The sequence below is a fragment of the Phyllostomus hastatus genome, unplaced genomic scaffold (assembly GCF_019186645.2).
Source record: "Phyllostomus hastatus isolate PE091 unplaced genomic scaffold, TTU_PhHast_1.1 phas_contig_58, whole genome shotgun sequence".
NCBI lineage: Eukaryota > Metazoa > Chordata > Mammalia > Chiroptera > Phyllostomidae > Phyllostomus > Phyllostomus hastatus.
Genome location: NW_025333916.1, coordinates 18,492,176 through 18,509,575, shown reverse-complemented (window position 1 = coordinate 18,509,575; position 17,400 = coordinate 18,492,176). Strand labels below are relative to the sequence as shown.

The window sequence follows — 17,400 nt, the reverse complement described above, 5'->3', positions numbered from 1 at the left end:
TATTTACTGTTTGAGTTGAAAGAGGTACTTGAATTGTTGGAAATCTACTGAAATAATCCACTTAAAGGAAATGTCAAGCATAGTCAGGACTGTTCTTAAGTAGTTTTATGTTAAGCAAGGATTTTAAGGAGGGCTAAGAATTAAGTCGAATGCAGTGTGTTCCGGGAAGATCGTCATGGAAAGCTCATCCAGTGACACTGAGGATGAAGTGGTTCCCCAGCTCTGCTGAAATCTAAAGCCAGGGTCCTTTCTTTTGTGGATCAGCTCTTTGGAAAGATGTAGTAAGAGATGCAAAGGCAACCGAAAATTTCCAATTTTGCTCGGATTATTTAGATCGTAATTGCTTGGAAAAATTTTTTTCATGAGTAATTTGGATAATTTTGTCAGTTTAATTTTGGTTTCTTTTAGAAACCTGGAAGTTGTCAGGCATGTGTAGAAACCAAAGCATAAATGTAGTTTCAGCTGTCAGAGGCCCTAGTTCAGGAAAAGAAATAACCATTTTCTTTATTCTATTGGATAAATGCTTCATGAGATATTATGGAGAATTGAGTAGGAGTTTACGAGAAGGGCTTCTGTGTCATCTTTGGGAATTCTGTGTCTCGATGGGGTTTGTTGTAGTCAGACTACCTTTAGGAAATGTGGATGTAGAACTGCTCCATGTTGGGCTTTTAATTTTGGTGTTTTTGTTTGGAATAGGAGAATGTGACCTACAGTAGACTTTTTTCTTTATTTTTATACATTATTTCTTTTTAAAAAAGCCATTTTAATGCTTTGAAGCACTTTCATAGTTCTTAATTTTACTTTATTTTTTAAATACATTTTTTCACATGGCCATTTGTCACCCCATCCCCTCTTCTACCTTCATCCCCAGCCCCCAAATCACCAGTGTTGTCTGTTGTCATGACTTGATTTTACTTTAAAATTAAGATACTTCTGTTGACAGGGTTTTTTCTTTTTATATTTAACTACACTGACTCCTCCAAGGAAGAAATTGCATGCCCTACCTCGAAGTTAAAGCTAACCTAAGGTACGGATGTACATGTTATCAATGAATGGAATAGTTAAAATACCTGAGTATCTTTTTCCCTATCATCAATATTACATAAGTTGGTGTTTAATATAAAATTTGACTGATAGCTGTTTTCTTGATCAAATTTTACATATCATATTTAAATAAATATACTTAGATTTGAAAGAATCAGAATGAGTTTGCAAAATCTGGTTTAATTCAGATCTGGGGAGAGGAGGGGAGCACGCTGTGAAAATACATATGCACAGGAACCTAATCAATGCTAGACAAACAATGTATTAATTAGTTTACAATGTAATAGGATAACCACAAATTAGGAGGCTCAAATTGAGTCCATCAGCGGTAAATACAATATTATATTTGGCTCAAGTGGCTGTTGAATATCAAGTGGTGCCGAGTTCCTCCAGAGCACCTAATGACCCCCTCAGCCTCGGAAGGAGTTTCACCACAGTCTCAGAAGAAATCCCAGTCGTGCCTTTAACTCTTTTGGCCCTTGGGAGTCATTGCTGCCCAAATCAAATGCAGGCCAGGGATTTCCAGTGGCCACATGTTATTGCACAGAGAGGTCTGTTCTAAGCCAGACTCTTATGGCTAAAAAGTTGTGAGATCAGCCCTTAAACAGTGGTGTAGCATTAACAGTCATCAAAGCATGCTAAGAAATAGCTCCTTAGTGATTATGTACCAGCTACTAGCTATCACACTAACAGAAAAAGGCAATAAGGGCAGCTTCACATTTCACATGAAAGACTAGCATTAACTGGGCCTGGCTTGCCAGCTTAACCTTCACATAAACTGAGTGATTAATCTAGACCCAGAAAAAAGTGATTTCATACCAGTCTTTTCTTCACATAGGTTTGTGTAGCATTAAAATTGTTATGGTTTAAATACTAGGCCCTAAAGGCAGAAATGTTTAACTCTCCTTTGCCAAAACAGAAACAATCCCTGTTCTGACACCTGTCCAGTTTCCAAAAAAACAAAACATACATACACCTTTGTTATTGCACATCTTTCACACAGACTTGTGTATGTATAATACACATATATATTTTAAATATGCTACACATAAAAAGACTATGGCACTTTACATGTTTTAACAAAGATCATTACACCACAGATGTTTGAAATTATACAAAAACCCTTACACAATTAATGTAACATTGTTGAATTAGCACACAGGTTTAAAGAATCCACAGAATCCAAGGCAATCATTTCTGCCTTCTTGGAGTTGAGAAGCCCAGCTCATCACAAAACTTTAATAAGCACAAATGCAGGCAAAAATAAATAAGACTTTTCTGGTAGTTGTAATGGTCCAGGTATATTAGATTTTTAGACTGAGGTGATTAATAGAAGTTTATTAGAAAAATAGGTGTGGGTCAACAATCAGTCTAATTATTTTTAATACATTTCTTTCTAACATATTCCTCATACTCAGTGGTTTTTAATCAGCTCTGCAGTTTTGGTCTAGACCAGCATGGTTTCGGATGCTACATTCATCCCCACCAAAGCCTGGCTATTGGACTGAAGGTTTCAAAGGCCCAACATTACCTCTTTCTCTCTCTCCCATAAAGTCCATCTCTGTTATGCTTACTAAGTCAGTGTTTAAGTACTTCAGTGGTTTGGGGTTGTGTGTGCATGTGCTTTTCTGTGTTCTTTAGCACTCAGACTAATGAAGTAAACACTGTCAAGTGACTTTCTTCTGACCAAGAGAGGTGACATTTGCACTTCTGCCTTTTGTTATCAGCGTGGTGTAAGGGTGACACTACCACCTTAACCAAAGACCAGTCGGGCATATAGATGAGGGACTTGCTGAGAGGATCCTCTGGGCTTATGACAGCTTGTCTGTAAGGAGGGTGTAAAATTCGTGTTAGAAAAATAGGCTTTCTGTCTTGTACAGACAAAAAAATAGAGTGAACCTTCTGGCAATACATTTAAGAAAAAAATTGTTTTTATCACAATAAAAACACAATTTGTGATGAAATATTTTTTAATGAAAATTATCCCCGGGATTTGAAAAGTAGTTCCTGTGGTGGCATCAGGACTTGGTTAAAGCATCTAAACGCTCCATCAGGTAGAGGAGCCTGGCCCAGTGGCTGCCGTGAGTAACCTGCTTCCTTCTGTGAGGTGTCGGACAGGATTAATGCTTCCTGACCCCTCACCCTAGGCTGCTGTGTATTTACCCCTCCTCTTTTCAGACAAAGTCATTGGATTTACATTTTTCTTATTCTGAACTTTGGACTAAGAATGGTGAACTCATTAAGGCCTGGTTCCAAACCCCTACCTTTCCTGCCCTTAGCTCTTAATCTGTTAAGGCCTGGTTCCAAACCCTTACCTTTCCTGCCTTTAGCTCTTAATCTGTAAGAAAAGGCAGTTTCTGGTAATAGGCCAAAGGCCAGAATGGAGTAGAAGTTCAGTTCCATTCTGTCAGTACATAAAGCAATCAGTTTTTCTGCAGCCAATCATGGGTTTAGACTCATGCAGCTCTCAGAAATTCACTTTGGGTAAGGCTATAAAGTCTGAATCAGGGTTCTATTACTTGGTGGCACTCAGCACACAGTACCCTTCCTAGACAAGGTGTGTATTAAATTTTCCAAATGAAGCAAGCCCTCCAGTGAGCAGATTCATAAACCCAATGAGATCTAGTCCTTCCAGAAATCTGTCAGGTCCATTCTATTTGCTTAAGTTGCTGTGGAGTGTGTCTGTACCATTCTGCAGTTCTGACCTTAGCGTAGTAACAGACTAGGTTCTTTCTGATGACTTGGATCATTCCGAAGTAAATCTGAGGTGATGGCTAAGACCACCTTCCTGAATCAATGACACTGGTAATTTATAGAAACTAGATTAAAAGCGCCTGAACCCTTTTCTAACAGTGGTAGTTGACTTCTTTTTGTAAACAGGTATAGGCAGGTGCTACGACGAGCTTGGCCTAGCTCTCTCTCTGCATTAACTTTCTACTCTGTTTACCTGGGAATGAAGCCTTTGATGCAGCTCACCATTTGCAGTAACTTAAGGTTATTTCAGTCTGCTCTCAGGATCAACACCAGTAACTAGAAAAACTTTAGTCCCATGATTAGCTCCTTTTTTATGCACAGAATGACATTTTGCTGCTGTCAGAGTTGGAAATACAGCTGACTACAGTGTGGTTACCAAACAGTGGGAAAAGGTCTCCCTGCAAGTGCTGAGGTTCTGGCAAGTTCTCCCAGTGAACATCTGAATGAGCCACAGCCGGCTTGGAGAAGTCTGTCCCTGGAACAAGGAAACAGACTGAACTTTCCTTTGTCAGCCGGCACAGCCCCAACCCTGGGAGAGAATCATGTGACCTCTGGTGGGAGAGGAGCCTGGGCCAGTGCTGGTGCTAGCTTGGCTGCTGGGAAGCGGAATGAATTTGTCTCCACTAGAGGATTTTGTACTTTTATTCTTATGATCTTACAGGTCCTTATTCTTTAACCTTAGAATGACAGTTCAGTTGATTTACCTGACCCTGGAATTCAGCCTCACATAAATCAATCCCACAACAGGATTTCACTCTGATCCTGCTGGATCCCTTTGGTGAGCTAAGCAAGAGATCTTGCTGTGCCATCTGGCCCACATCCTATCCCCAGTAAGTGTGTCGTCTCTGACTAAGACAGCTTGAAAGAACCAGGAGGAAACAAACACCAAACCTCATTCTGAGGCAGAGATGCTTACAGGCCTGCAGGCTTGTGGCAGATGCACATCTCAGAACAGCCAGCAAATCTGGCCTACAGTCTTAAGATCTGATACTAGAGAAGTGCCGCTTTAAGGGTTTTGATCATTATCCTTCATTGAGCCTTGGGGGAGATGCAGTGTGACAGAATTGTCAGCTGCATGTCAGGGTTTATGTACTGTTTTCATGTTCCATCTCGTAATTTGCATGGTGGCCCTCGTGGGCAGTCACTCTGTTTAGCTAGATGTTGTCGCTCATCGGTCCATTTAAGGCTCGGGGCTATGGAATGTGACTTTGGTAGGTACTAAGGCTAGTTCTTCACTTGACTCAAATGACGAAACCAGAGGTGGACTGTTTCACAAGGTTGCACCAGGAGGAAAGTGGCATTTAATGTCTCTTTCAAATTAAAGGAGGCAGATAAGGTTTTTCCCCTCTTCAATTTCTTCCTGTACTTTGTCACTGGAGGTGGCAATTTCTGCTTGTGCAGAAAAGATGGCACAGATGAAGGTGAGGACTGTCCCACCGATGGCAGTATAAAAGGCCCAGCCCAGGGAGCAGTCTCCAGGTTTGTAGGCCGACGCATAGTGTCCACAGTAGACCACGGCCTTTGGGCAGCCCCAGCCAGCAGGGTAGAGGATCAAACCGAGGATAAGGAACAGGCCTGCAGGGCAGAAGAGGACAGATTTGTTACGATTGTTACTTCATTTGCCAGCTTTGGGCTATGCCATCCTTTCTGCAATAGCAAGTACTAGGGACTGTTTTATGCAATTAATCTGACCTGGTCAATAACCATCATCACATTATTAGAAATATTTTAAGCCTCTTTTATACATGTTGGAATGTGCACCCACTAATAATTTCTAGAACAGCAAATGAACTTGTTACTGTTTCTTCTCACAGGGCTCTTACCGAGGTGAGCATTTCCCTTCTGGTCTAAGGCGGAGGTTGGCAAACCAAGGCCAAGTAAGTGTGGCCTTGTTTACATAAATAAAGTTTTGTTGGAACACAGCTATGCCCATTCATTTATGGATTGCCTATGACTGCTTTTGTGCTGGAACAGCAGAGTGAGTAGTTGTTCCAGACCCTATGGCCTTAAATATTTGCTGTCTGGCCACTTGCGGAAAGTGTTTGACAACACCTGGTCTAAGGTAACTCACACAGAACCATTTGATGTCACCCTGGTTAAATGCAAGAGGCCAGATCTTAATCCGATGTCAGTGCTTTAAACAAGTCCACAGGAGTCTGTTTGATGGCATCTACCAACAAACAACTGCATGCTTTGGACAGAGATTTTATATTTCATGTACATTTAGAAAAAAACTGCAAACTTACCAGTAATTTTATTTATTTTCTTGGTCTGAATGCTATCAGGTGAACAGGTGAACTCAGCCTGGAGTAGACACTAAGAAGCTGTTTCCATTTTGCTGACCCCACCACCTTGTCATATGAAACGTCCATTTTTCTGTTCCTTACAGCTTTACTGCACACTGTATAATTGTAAGTTATTTTTCCTGCCAGCGGGGTTAAGAGCTACCCCAAGGCCAGGACCAAGGTGAGGTAAGTGTGGCACAAATGTAAAGGAACAGTTACTTTTAGATATTTGCCTTGTGCTTGTGGGAATCTGAGAATAAGTACATTGCCGGCCTCGCCTTGGCCTTGGCCCTGGCCCCCGCTAGCAGTCAGTCACACAGCAAAGCTGCTGGCAAGGAAGTCCGGAACCTGAAATAACAGAGGCGACTGAGGGCCCCCAAATCTTACCCAGTGAAACTTTCTTTGTAGAAAGGATGCTGCAAGAGCATGGCTTTCTTCTTTGTGGCAGGGGTGAAAAACGTTTTTTTCTTAAACATGACACCTACATATCAAGATTGCTGGTTTTTAACCCAGAAGACCTGTTCTTTAGACACCATGGAATAGCAACTCTATCCTCATAAACTAATAATCTTGGCTTAGTTCTCTGGGTTCACCACACCAAAGCTTCCAAGTCATTTAATGCAGCTTCCCCACAGAAAGAACATGAATGAATTTGTGGTAATGGGAGGTTTGAAGAAAGATCAGGGACCATGTTTGAAACCACAGATCATATCTTTCTTTTGTGATGGGGTCTGCTCTCCAAGTATTGGCAGTTCATGACTAGAGTGGGTTTTTGGGTCTGACTGTTCCTACTTCCCAAATTAACCTAATTGTATTGCCCCCCTGCTAGAAAGTTCCTGGAGGCCTTCAGACTAGAACAGAGAATCTGCACATATGCCCATTTTCAAAAAAAGGGTGCTTTGCAAAAGAAGCTTTGTAACCCTGCAGTCCTCTCTTCTCTGTAGGTCTGAGTGCTGGGAGCAGGGAGGCAGCGATGTGTATAGCTAGGGGAATGCAATCCGGGGTTGAGAAGCATAAAGGAAAAGTGCAGCAGACCTAGGCATCTTGGAGAGATGCTGTTGGAAGTGACAGAGAGCACATAGTGAATTCCCCTAAGGATAAGGCCACCAGTGGAGAGAGTGTTGGTACTCTGGAACACACAAGGCATTGAACCAGCACTCTTGGTTTGGGCATCCAGGGTCAATTCAAGGCTAGAAATCACACACCAGAAAAGCCCCTATGGTCTAGTGTGAGCTCAAACAGAAACCATCAAGATAATGGACCACAGCCAGGACTCACTAAATTAGGAGATGGGTCAGTCAGTAGTTAAGAGCTCAGAATTTTGACTAAGATAGAGGTTTGACTCCAAGCTCTGAAATCTAAGAGACTTAGCAAAGTCTCTTATAACCTAAGATTCCTAACCTGTAAAGTGGGCTAATGTTCAACTGATAAGGTATTCGGAGTACCTCAGTACTTTCTACATCTGTAACAATAACAGCAGTAACAAAACAAGGAATGGAGACTAGTATCTGACAATACGTTAAAGCCTTTCACAGACCCTTCTGATACCAGTTATGAGTAAGTAGGTCAGCTTAGTGTTGAGGGTATGTTTTGAAAGGTGTAATAATTTGGAGAGAGGGGAGAACCCAGGCTACAATCTCGTACCTTGAAAGAATAAGCCACCCCCATCAGAACAGATCTTCCTCAGCTGGGGAGATCTAAAAATGGTTGAGCTAATTCTTTTTATGTTTCCAAGGTCCTTGATAAATCCTAATTAACCCCACCTTGTTCCCTAGGAAGCCTCACCCCAGGGATATGGAATCTCGTTTCTCCCTCATACCCTAAGTTACCGCCTGGGAGCCATGGGCACCATCGCTGGGACTCCACAGGGTTCAGGGTACTCGGTGCCATGCAGCCTCACTGCCAAGCTCTAGTGCAGGCCCCAGGCAACAAAACATGAGCTGCTCCTAAACACTCTAAAGCCCAGAGTGTTCGTATTATATTTGAATTGTGGCTCCAACTAAGTATTAATGGCACACGTTGTATATATTACATGACTTAAGCCCTGTAGTCAAAGTTAATGCATTTGAACACATTGTGGGTTGTTTTTATCATGTGCTCTACTACCAGTCAATGTAAAACGTATAAATACGTTTCTCGCATACAATGTGTTAATATGATAGGGACCAAAGACAAAGCATGGAGTTTGCTCTCAATGTAGCAGCTTTGCTACCCTGTGCTGGGCCACAGAATGCCTTCATTTGGCTCCCTCAGGTCCTTCTGGGAAGTTTGCAGTTTTAAAATAAATAAAATAATCCCTATTTTCCTATGAGATCCTTTCCACAGTACAGCCAGGAACATCACTCCAGTATTGCTCCCTCACTTTTTTTGTGTGTCCCCTTTTCTGAGAGGTCAGCTGACGTTCCCAAAGTGCTTTAGGCCACCTTAAAATTTAGTGGCTGTTACTAGCCAATCAATTTCTGAATGACAGTAGACTTACCACAAAAAGGTGCCATGCTTGTGAGTTAAAAAAAAACAACTCCTCAGTGTTTATAAGCCCACAGGGCATTCCCTGGGGAGGGGGGCATGGGTGATAAAAAGTGGACTGTGGTATGTGTCCAAATCCTAGTGGAGGTGAAGGGTACCAAAACCTCATGCTCTCAGCCCGACCCCAGCCTAGACAAACACCGTGCCCCATCCTGATTCTCGGTGGGGCGGGCGGAAGAAGTTGACACTGTGTGCCCTACCCTGGCTGATGGACCACTCTTCCCAGCACGCATCAGAGTTGTCTTTAGCATGGTTAATGCCAAGACCTATGTCTGGTAAAGAAAAGAGTGGGCCTTCGGGTAAGCAAAAAATGAAAGTCACACCCATCATCTGTCTGGGTATTTATAAAACGCTCTTCCATCAAAGGGATTTTAGACAGTTTAGTGATTCAGGTGGCCATCTCAGGTGACTGCCACCCTAGGTCTCACCTCACAAGGTCCTGAGCAGCTGTTCTGGCCTTAATAAGCATCCCCTACTGAAGCACAAACACCATCTGAACATATTCCTTTGCTTCCTAGTAAAATTATTGAGAAAAAGCTCATAAAGGTTTCCCATTTCTGAGTAGAATCCAGCTTCCTTTCCCTGGCCTTCAGGCCCCATTTGACCCAACTCCTTATTACCTACATGAACTCACCGCTGCCTTTCACACCCTTGCCCTCTGCTCCAGCCACACGGCCCCCTCCCTGGCTCTCCCTCGGACACATCAGGCACGCTCGGAACCTTGCACGTGCTGTTCTTCTCGCCTGCCGCGCTCTCCTACCAGGTAGCTTTCAGGTCATCTTTAAATGCCAGCTTCTCAGCGTGATCGTCTGTTCCACTTTATTTAAAATTTCAACCCCCAACCTCTCCCCTACTCGCTATCCCCCTTTCGTTGCTTTGTTATTTCTTCTTGGCACTTACTACAGACATAGGATATGTTACTACTTTGAGTCATATTTGATTTTTTTTATGTACAAAAGTGTACAGTCATTTCATATGGTTCAACATATCATTTTACTTTGCTACTTTGATTGTTACCCATTTCTGTCCCAGACTTTAAGCTCCACGAGGGCAGGGGTTTTTGTTAATTTGGTTTACTATAAAGCTAGTGTTCAGAATAGCACCTGACACATAGTAGACCCTTAATAAAACTTGACTAATGTCAGTGCAATTTGTTTTGTTTTAAAATATTCCTAAACCTCTGTGCCCCTGGCGAAAACAGTAAAATAACTTTGGTCGACACCAGTCAGTAAGAATGTAATGTGCCAGCAGGAAAGATAGCGGAGACTCTCGGTTGGCTGGCTTGTTTTGCCACATTGCCGTATTCTAGGCCTGGGAGAGCAAATCGGTGCCCCAAATTGTAACCGGGCTTGATGACGCCAACTAATGAGACCGAATTAAAGTCCTTGACTTCGGAAATGGCAGGCCAGACAATAGGCAAGAGAGTACCAAGTCTGCTGCAAACGGGCTATGGGGTTTCTGGTCACCAATCTGGAGTGCATCCAGGGATTATCCACTTGGTTGTTGGTTATGTCCGAAGGCCAAACAGAAGGCGGGCTGTGCATAAACTATCAACCAGTCACAGAACTACAGGGCTTAAGTAACTTTCTTGCTGCCGCTCTGGAATCACACAATGTAGTACGGAGTATTATAAGTTCTGATCAGTTTTCTCCCCTTAGGTGGGAAGAAAAACATCTCCATAATCAGCTAAGCCCCCAATTTTGGAAAGAGGAAGCATTGCTAAATACATTAAATAATATTTACTGGTCTGAAGATGCCCACTTCAAGCTTTAAGAATATGAGATGCCAGCAATGGGAGCCAAGTCTGAGCCACAGCCCTTCAGTGCGCGGAGGACGTGGGCAAAGGCTCCATGGCTATTTCTCAAGTCTTTCCCTGGCTGTTTCAGTGCCGCCGCCTCCCCTCCGGATCAGTCACACAATCTCCACACTCCGCCAACCTGCTGGCCGAGGGAATGGACTTATGGTTTGTTTGTTTTTTTTTGTGGGTACAGAAGAAAGCCATTGTTCCTGGCTGAAAAGTATTAAGAACTAAAGGCTGGCTCCTTTCTACAGAATAACAAGGAAGACTTTCGAAATCACACTTCTTCCTCTTCTGACAGACTTCTAGACTAAATAGTAAAGACAGACTAGACCTTAGTTCGCAAAGGAAATTTACTAAAGACAGGAAGAACATCTGTTACTGCTACCGGCAACTTGTGGAGAAGCCCCCAGTGAGGGGTGCCACACTTAGCTTCCACGGGAGCTCATTCTAAAGCTCTGAGAAATACTCTACTGCCTCTGGAGAGTGCATTCACAGCACAGCTGACAGCAAACTTAGTATCTTTTTGATAAATTTGGGCTCTAACTAGGTAATTCCCGAGGAGTGTCTCCCAAGTGCATTCTAGGTGCGTGTCCTGATGCCAGGCGCAGTAGTAAGTGGCCACGACGGGCAGAGGAGTGGGGTGGTGTAGGGTTTCACAGGCTTTAAATACTTTCAGGCCCCAGCTACTCAGGCTTTCTGGTCACACAATATGCATTACCTTCCCTGAACAGGGGGCTCTTACTCATGCCGACTCTGGGGGCACTCATCTACCTGGAAATGCCCCCTTCATCCTAGTTCAAATGTCACCTCTCTGTGAAACACCTGTCACCTTCCGCCAGAATGTCACCCTCTGTGCGCTCCCACCGCCCTGTGTGCATCCCCCTTCAGCTCCATCACATTGTTAGTTTTACATATTTATCCAGCAGCTGCTCTCTGAGTCACCTACTAATACCTGGCTACTAAGCTCCAGGCATTACTCTCAGCCCCGAGGATATGACAAACAGTACCCTAACAGGACTCCGGGTCCCTTGAGGGCAAAAAAAAAAAAGTTTTATTCCTCTTGATATGTCACAATTTTGTCTTAGCATTTACCACAATAAACCTCATGGGTGTGTCACAGGTTAAAAAGGCTAAGAGTTCCCCTCATTTCTGGCTGTGAAACAGACGTTGACTTGTAGCAGGAGACTCCATTCCCCTTTCAGCATATCTCTGAAGAAAACGAAAAGAAGAGTCACCCAGTGTTGTTCATCCCTGTGAGGTCTGCCCTGTGACTCAGGGGCCTGGAATATGGGCCTAGCAGAGCCTGAGCGCCAGCTTTGTTGACTCAGCTCAGTTCCCTCTAGCACAAAGCCTAGAGGTCGCAGCCCCCGCCCCGCCCCACCTGGAGCCAGGTAGACGTCTCTACCAGGAAGCAAAGGCAAACACAGCAAGAGGGACAGCTTCTCCTCTGCCATCCCCATTCTGGGACATGGCTCCAAGAGGCTTACTGGGGATGATAGCTTCAATTGGCGAAGTTCAAAAAGTACTGACAGTACTGGGTTAATGGAAAACTAAGACAGATGGTCCTGTGTGAATTTCAGACCACCTACCAGTGTTCCAGCTCCAGGTGGGAAGGCAGCCTGGGGTGACTTCTCTATCTCAGTACCCTTTGCCAACCGTTCTTCCTACCTCCCCAACCAGACACCGGGAGCCCAGGCTCAATCCTTTGCCCTCTTCTCTACATTCTCCGTACGCACCACACTTAGTCCCACGGCTTCAAATACTGTTTCTAGGCTGAGGTCTCCTGAATTTTGATTTCCAGCTTTGAACTCTCGATTTGCATATCCAACTGTTTACTTTTGACCTGCAACCTCCACTTGGATATCTGACAAGGTACTTGAAAACTATGTCCAAACCCAGCTCTTGATTCCCTCTTCTAACTTTAAAACCTGGTCCTTACCCTGTGGACCTCATCTCAGCAAACAGGAGTTCAGCTATACCCGGTGCAGTCAAAAACCTTAAAATCATCTTTAACTCCTCTCCCCCACCTCTCAGAGCCCACAGTACTCTGTCAGCAAAGCCTGTTGGCCTTCATTCTAGCTGTCCCTTTGCCTGGAAAGCTCTCTCTTCTGATTACCCACATGGCCAACTCCTTCAAGTCTTTGGTTAAATCTCTTCTCACTAAATCCTACCCTGACTTCCTATTTAATATTGCACTTCCTCCTCATCATCCCAGCATACACAACCCCTCTTAATCCTGGCTACCTTTTTCTTCTTTTCCTTCCACAGCACCTATCACCTTTTAACATACTATATAATTTACTTTTTTAGTTTATTGTCTGTCTCCACTAGCCTCAATGTAAAGTCCATGAGGAGAGAGAACTTTATGGTTTTTACCTTTGTATCCCAACTGTCTAGAACAATATCTGACATATAATAAGGTGCCCAGGAAATAGATGTTTGGGTGAATGAAAAGATAGGGCGCTGTGATATCAATATTGAAGCCAATATGGGAAGTTCTTGCCAAATGCTGTAAGTGTTGGAGGAAAAGCTCCATCTGGTACCAGGAGTCCCCAGGGCTGACAATTCTGGTTAACGGAACGCCAGCCACGCTCACCGAGGAAACAGACGCAGGCTCCAAACCACGGGCCCAGCCTTTCACTTCACAGTAAGCACTGGACACTTCCTTTCTGACCACAGAAAATAGCTATTTGCTGGGAGATCACATAGAAAAAAGTAGTAAGTCAATTACATATAATAAATGTTCAGTTATCTGGAGATCAGCTTCAGTTTAGCCTCAGAACCGTGAGATGGTTTCTAGCTATGCCTGGCTACAGTGAGGACAGCCGAGAGATGGGCTGCGGCTGGCCCATGGGAGCTGCCCAGGGCACCAGCTGGGACGGGAGTAGTAGCGAGGGACAAACCTGGAGAAGTCCAGGAAAATGACAGAGGGCAGAGGGGGAGACAAGGGGAAATGAGGGAGATGCACCAAGGGCAGTCTGCAGAAGTAAGGGTGGTATCTAGAAGCAGCACAAGCCTGGAGAGTGGAAAAATGAACAGGAGTTAGCACTGAAGGCGGAGAATAGAGAGCTTCTCTACAGCCCAGGAAATCACCTACTCCAGTCAGCAGCCCAGAGGACAATGTCTCAATCTGCGGGGGAGGAGGGGGGCAGGTTTGGGGTAAGGAGGCAGACTTTCTATGCTTCCAGTAGAGGAAAAGCATGTTTAATTTTTAACTCTTAGTCTGAGACCATCAATTGGTAGGATTGATGTACAAAGTATTATACAACAACCTTATGCAAGCCAGTTAACATTCATCTGTATAGTTACTTCTCTTTTCCGTCTAAATTTTAATTTTCCCCCAAATCATCGTCTGTGTAGACAGTTGGAAGTCACATTGTCAGTCTCTAACAGCGTGTGGAGGTCAGCAGCTGTTGTTAGGCGGGGCGGTTTCTCTTTCACATTACCCCGGGGCAAGTAGTCAGGTAGTAGCCGGCGCTCTGAGGAAGGCACACCGGAGCAGGCCATGTCCAGTTCCCTGCCACTGCATTTGCTGTCAAGCTATTTGCTTCCCAAAGATGAGGGTATGAACCTGTATAGTTCTCATGTGCAAGGACTTTGGAGACACACTGTCGTGATAATTCCCTGTCACCATGATAAGGCTAAAGTAGGTTCCTTACACTCTTGTTTTAAGAAAGAAAAGGTGCAACTCAAAGAATTTTGTGGGTAAAAATTTAAATAAAAATGATAAGTAAATGTTTCATCATCTACTTTCCAGCTACCTGGAAAACTAGAACAATGATAGTAAATAGAAGTCTTATATGACATCATATACATTTGTCTCACAATAAAATGGCATTGGCTCCAAGGCTGCCTAGATGCCTCAGAGAATGTATTTCAGGCTCACAGGGACTCCCATTTGGTGGCAGACTTACTGACAGAGGTGAGCATTGTGCCCCCCTACTCCTTGACTGCTGCGTCTCCACCCAGTGCACAGTGCCTGTGCCACAGTCCTCTGCACACACTATTTCTGACCCCCATTTCCTTTCTAGTCTTCACACCCTTGGAAGAACCTTTTGGAAAGGTCTTCTGTGGTAAAAATGGTAGATTCCAAGGAAAGATGACAGAGTGAGCTATAAACACCTTCCCCCATTCTGCACACTCACTACTAGTACTTTGAAGCTGGAATCTTGTAAGATGAGAGCCTTTCAGCGATCACACTGATAATTGTCATAATAATAGCACCTCATGCTTTGAGTACTGCAATGTGCCTGACTAAACACTAACGATAACTCATTTATTCCTTGTAACAGTCTTATGAGGTTGGTACTATTAGTATCATCATTAGAGAGATGAGGGAACTGAGGCATTAAGTAAGGTTACACGGGTAGTCTGGTGGAGCTGGGACTTAAATCCAGGCCATATGGCTTCAGGGTCCCCCTGCCCCCGGTGTCATACTAGACTGTGGCTTTACTGCAAACCAAAGACTGGTTTCTTGGACAAAAGCATTTGTCCAGCTGAACAGGGGAAATTAAATTTACTCAAATGTTGGCATACTTATACCTGTGAGAGGTCAGAGAGCAAATGATGAACAGTTATCAAGTGAGAAAACCAACTATGTGGGAAAATATATTTGCCCATGGTACCTCGGACAAGGGTTGGATCTCCATCAAGAACTCACATTGCTCCACTGCAGGAAGACATAAAACCCAACTAAAAAATGGGCAAAAGACTTGAATAGATACTTCAAGGAGGACACACAGAGGGCCCAGAGACATATGAAAAGATGTTCAGCATCACTAGCCATCAGAGAGATGCAAATTAAAATCACAATGAGATAGCACTTTACACAGGTCAGAATGCCATCATAAACAAATCAACAAACAACAAGTGCCAGTGAGGATGTGGAGAAAAGGGAACCCTGGGCACTGTTGGTGGGAATGAAGACTGATGCCACCATGGTAGAAAACAGTATGGAATTTCCTTAGAAAACTAAAACTGGAACTGCCTTTTGACCCAGCAATCCCACTGCTGGGATTATACCCTAAGAACCCTGAAACACCAATCCAAAAGAACCTATGCACCCCAATGTTCTTAGCAGCACAATTTACAATAGCCAAGTGCTGTAAGCAACCTAAGTGCCCATCAGTACATGAGTGGGTCAAAAACTATGGTATATTTACACAATGAAATGCTACTCAGCAGAAAGAAAGAAGGAGCTCCTACCCTTCGCAACACAGCGTGGATAGAACTGGAGAGCGTTATGCTAAGTGAAATAAGCCAGGCGGTGAAAGACAAATACCATATGATCTCACCTTTAACTGGAATATAATCAACAAAAGAAAAAAGCAAGCAAAATATAACCAGAGACATTGAAATTAAGAACAATCTGAGAGTAACCAGAGGGGTGGGGGAAGGTTTTCAAAAACTATACATATGGACAAAACCAAGGGGGGAGGGTGGAAGCGAGGGAGGGAGGTGGGTTTGGCAGGGGTGGGGAGTAATGGTGGGGGAGAAATGCAGATAACTGTAATTGAACAACAATAAAATAATTTTTTTAAGAAAGAAAGAAAACCACAGGACTACAAAGGGATGGTGAAGCGATGAGGGGGAAGGGAAGGCTGTACCAAAACCAAGGCTCACCTATTGTCAGGCACACTGACACACAGCAAGATAACAAAAAGATAAGTTCCATTCACACCCTCTCTTGCATTCCAAGGTAAGGGTTGCAAGCCTACTTGTTGCAACTTAGATGCCACGTTGGAATGGCTGCCTTTAGCCAAAGTAACCTTTAGAAAGAAAACCTAGTGACAAGGTCAGAACATAAGGTTTGCCATGATGTCCTCTTCTGCAAAGTGTGGAATGCCTGTATGAGCATAAAACTGCAAATCACAAAACTCATCAGATACCAGAGGGAAAAGATGTAAGCAGTGTTCCACTTACATTGTAGTCTCTGCTCTGAGATTCTGTATGCTTGGGAACCTTCTAAAATTGCACACCCACCTACAACACACACACACACACACACACACACACACACACAAAACACCCCGTGTCCTCTCCAGCAGACACATGCGGCTGATCAAAGTCCAGCACTGACAACATTCTCACCCTCAAATTACATCCCTCCTCCAGCAGGTGAGGCCATTGTCATTGCTCAACCACCTCACCTCCTTCAAGGAGCCTCCCTTAATTCACAGAGCAGAGCTGAAGATCTTCGTCTTTCCTGACCTCCTCCTGTCCCTGAATCTTTGAGCCATTATTCGTACACGGTAGGCTTGAGTTAATCTTGTATTAACAGACATCTGCTTGTCTCATTGTCCACATGCAGGGGACATTGCTCTCAATTTCTGGCATCTGGCGCTCATGAAGTCTTGTTCTTGGTCATGCAGACACCGGGATGGTGGCCCTCAGGCCTCTGCCAAGGAGAGTTCTGGTCCTCTGCCTCCCAAACCCCAAAGCTGATCGGTATTGATACTCCAACTCGCTTGACTTCTCCAGAGGTCAGGGCAGGGCACCAACCTCAGTACTAAAATTTCTGTTAGCCATTCAGAGTCAGGAGTATTTGAATGGAATTTATAACTAAGAGTGATACAAAGTATTATAACATGAGTCAAGGATTTCTGCCCAAGAATTGCTATCTTTATTTATTCTATAATTTTGAAATCACTTTGCCCAATAAAGTTTTTCAATTTTTTAATACAAATTTATTCTGTAAAGCCCAAACAGACTTTGGTTTTAGTGATTGCCAGTTCTGAAATGACTCTCATTGGTTCTTCATAGGATGGCTCCATTAATTATTTACGCTGTAACTGGGTGGTCAGAATCCATGTCAGAATTGAGATTTACCAGCATTTCCTAAATCCTTTACTCTTCAAATACCCAGAAACTTACAGCTGTGCTAGCACAGTGAACATAGACTTACTGAAGCACCTATTATGTACATAGCAGGCCCTATTCTGAACACCACAGATAAATCTTTGAAAAAAAGGCACCCCTGTTTATATTCTA

At 43.7% G+C, this 17,400-nt stretch overlaps 1 protein-coding gene across 6 annotated transcripts in view; it reads right to left on the bottom strand.

Moving 5' to 3' along the window:
- Positions 1-1,204: 1,204 nt before the first annotated feature.
- Positions 1,205-17,400, bottom strand: part of LHFPL2 (LHFPL tetraspan subfamily member 2) — a 145,933-nt gene continuing 129,737 nt past the window's right edge. For 5 of the 6 annotated variants that reach the window (XM_045847990.1, XM_045847991.1, XM_045847992.1 and 2 more), the window contains one exon: positions 1,205-5,373. In XM_045847990.1, coding sequence (XP_045703946.1) covers positions 5,117-5,373 — 257 coding nt within the window. In that variant the 3' untranslated portion in view covers positions 1,205-5,116. The remainder of the gene's footprint in view (positions 5,374-17,400) is intronic. The other variant, XR_006786737.1, reaches the window with a different exon arrangement.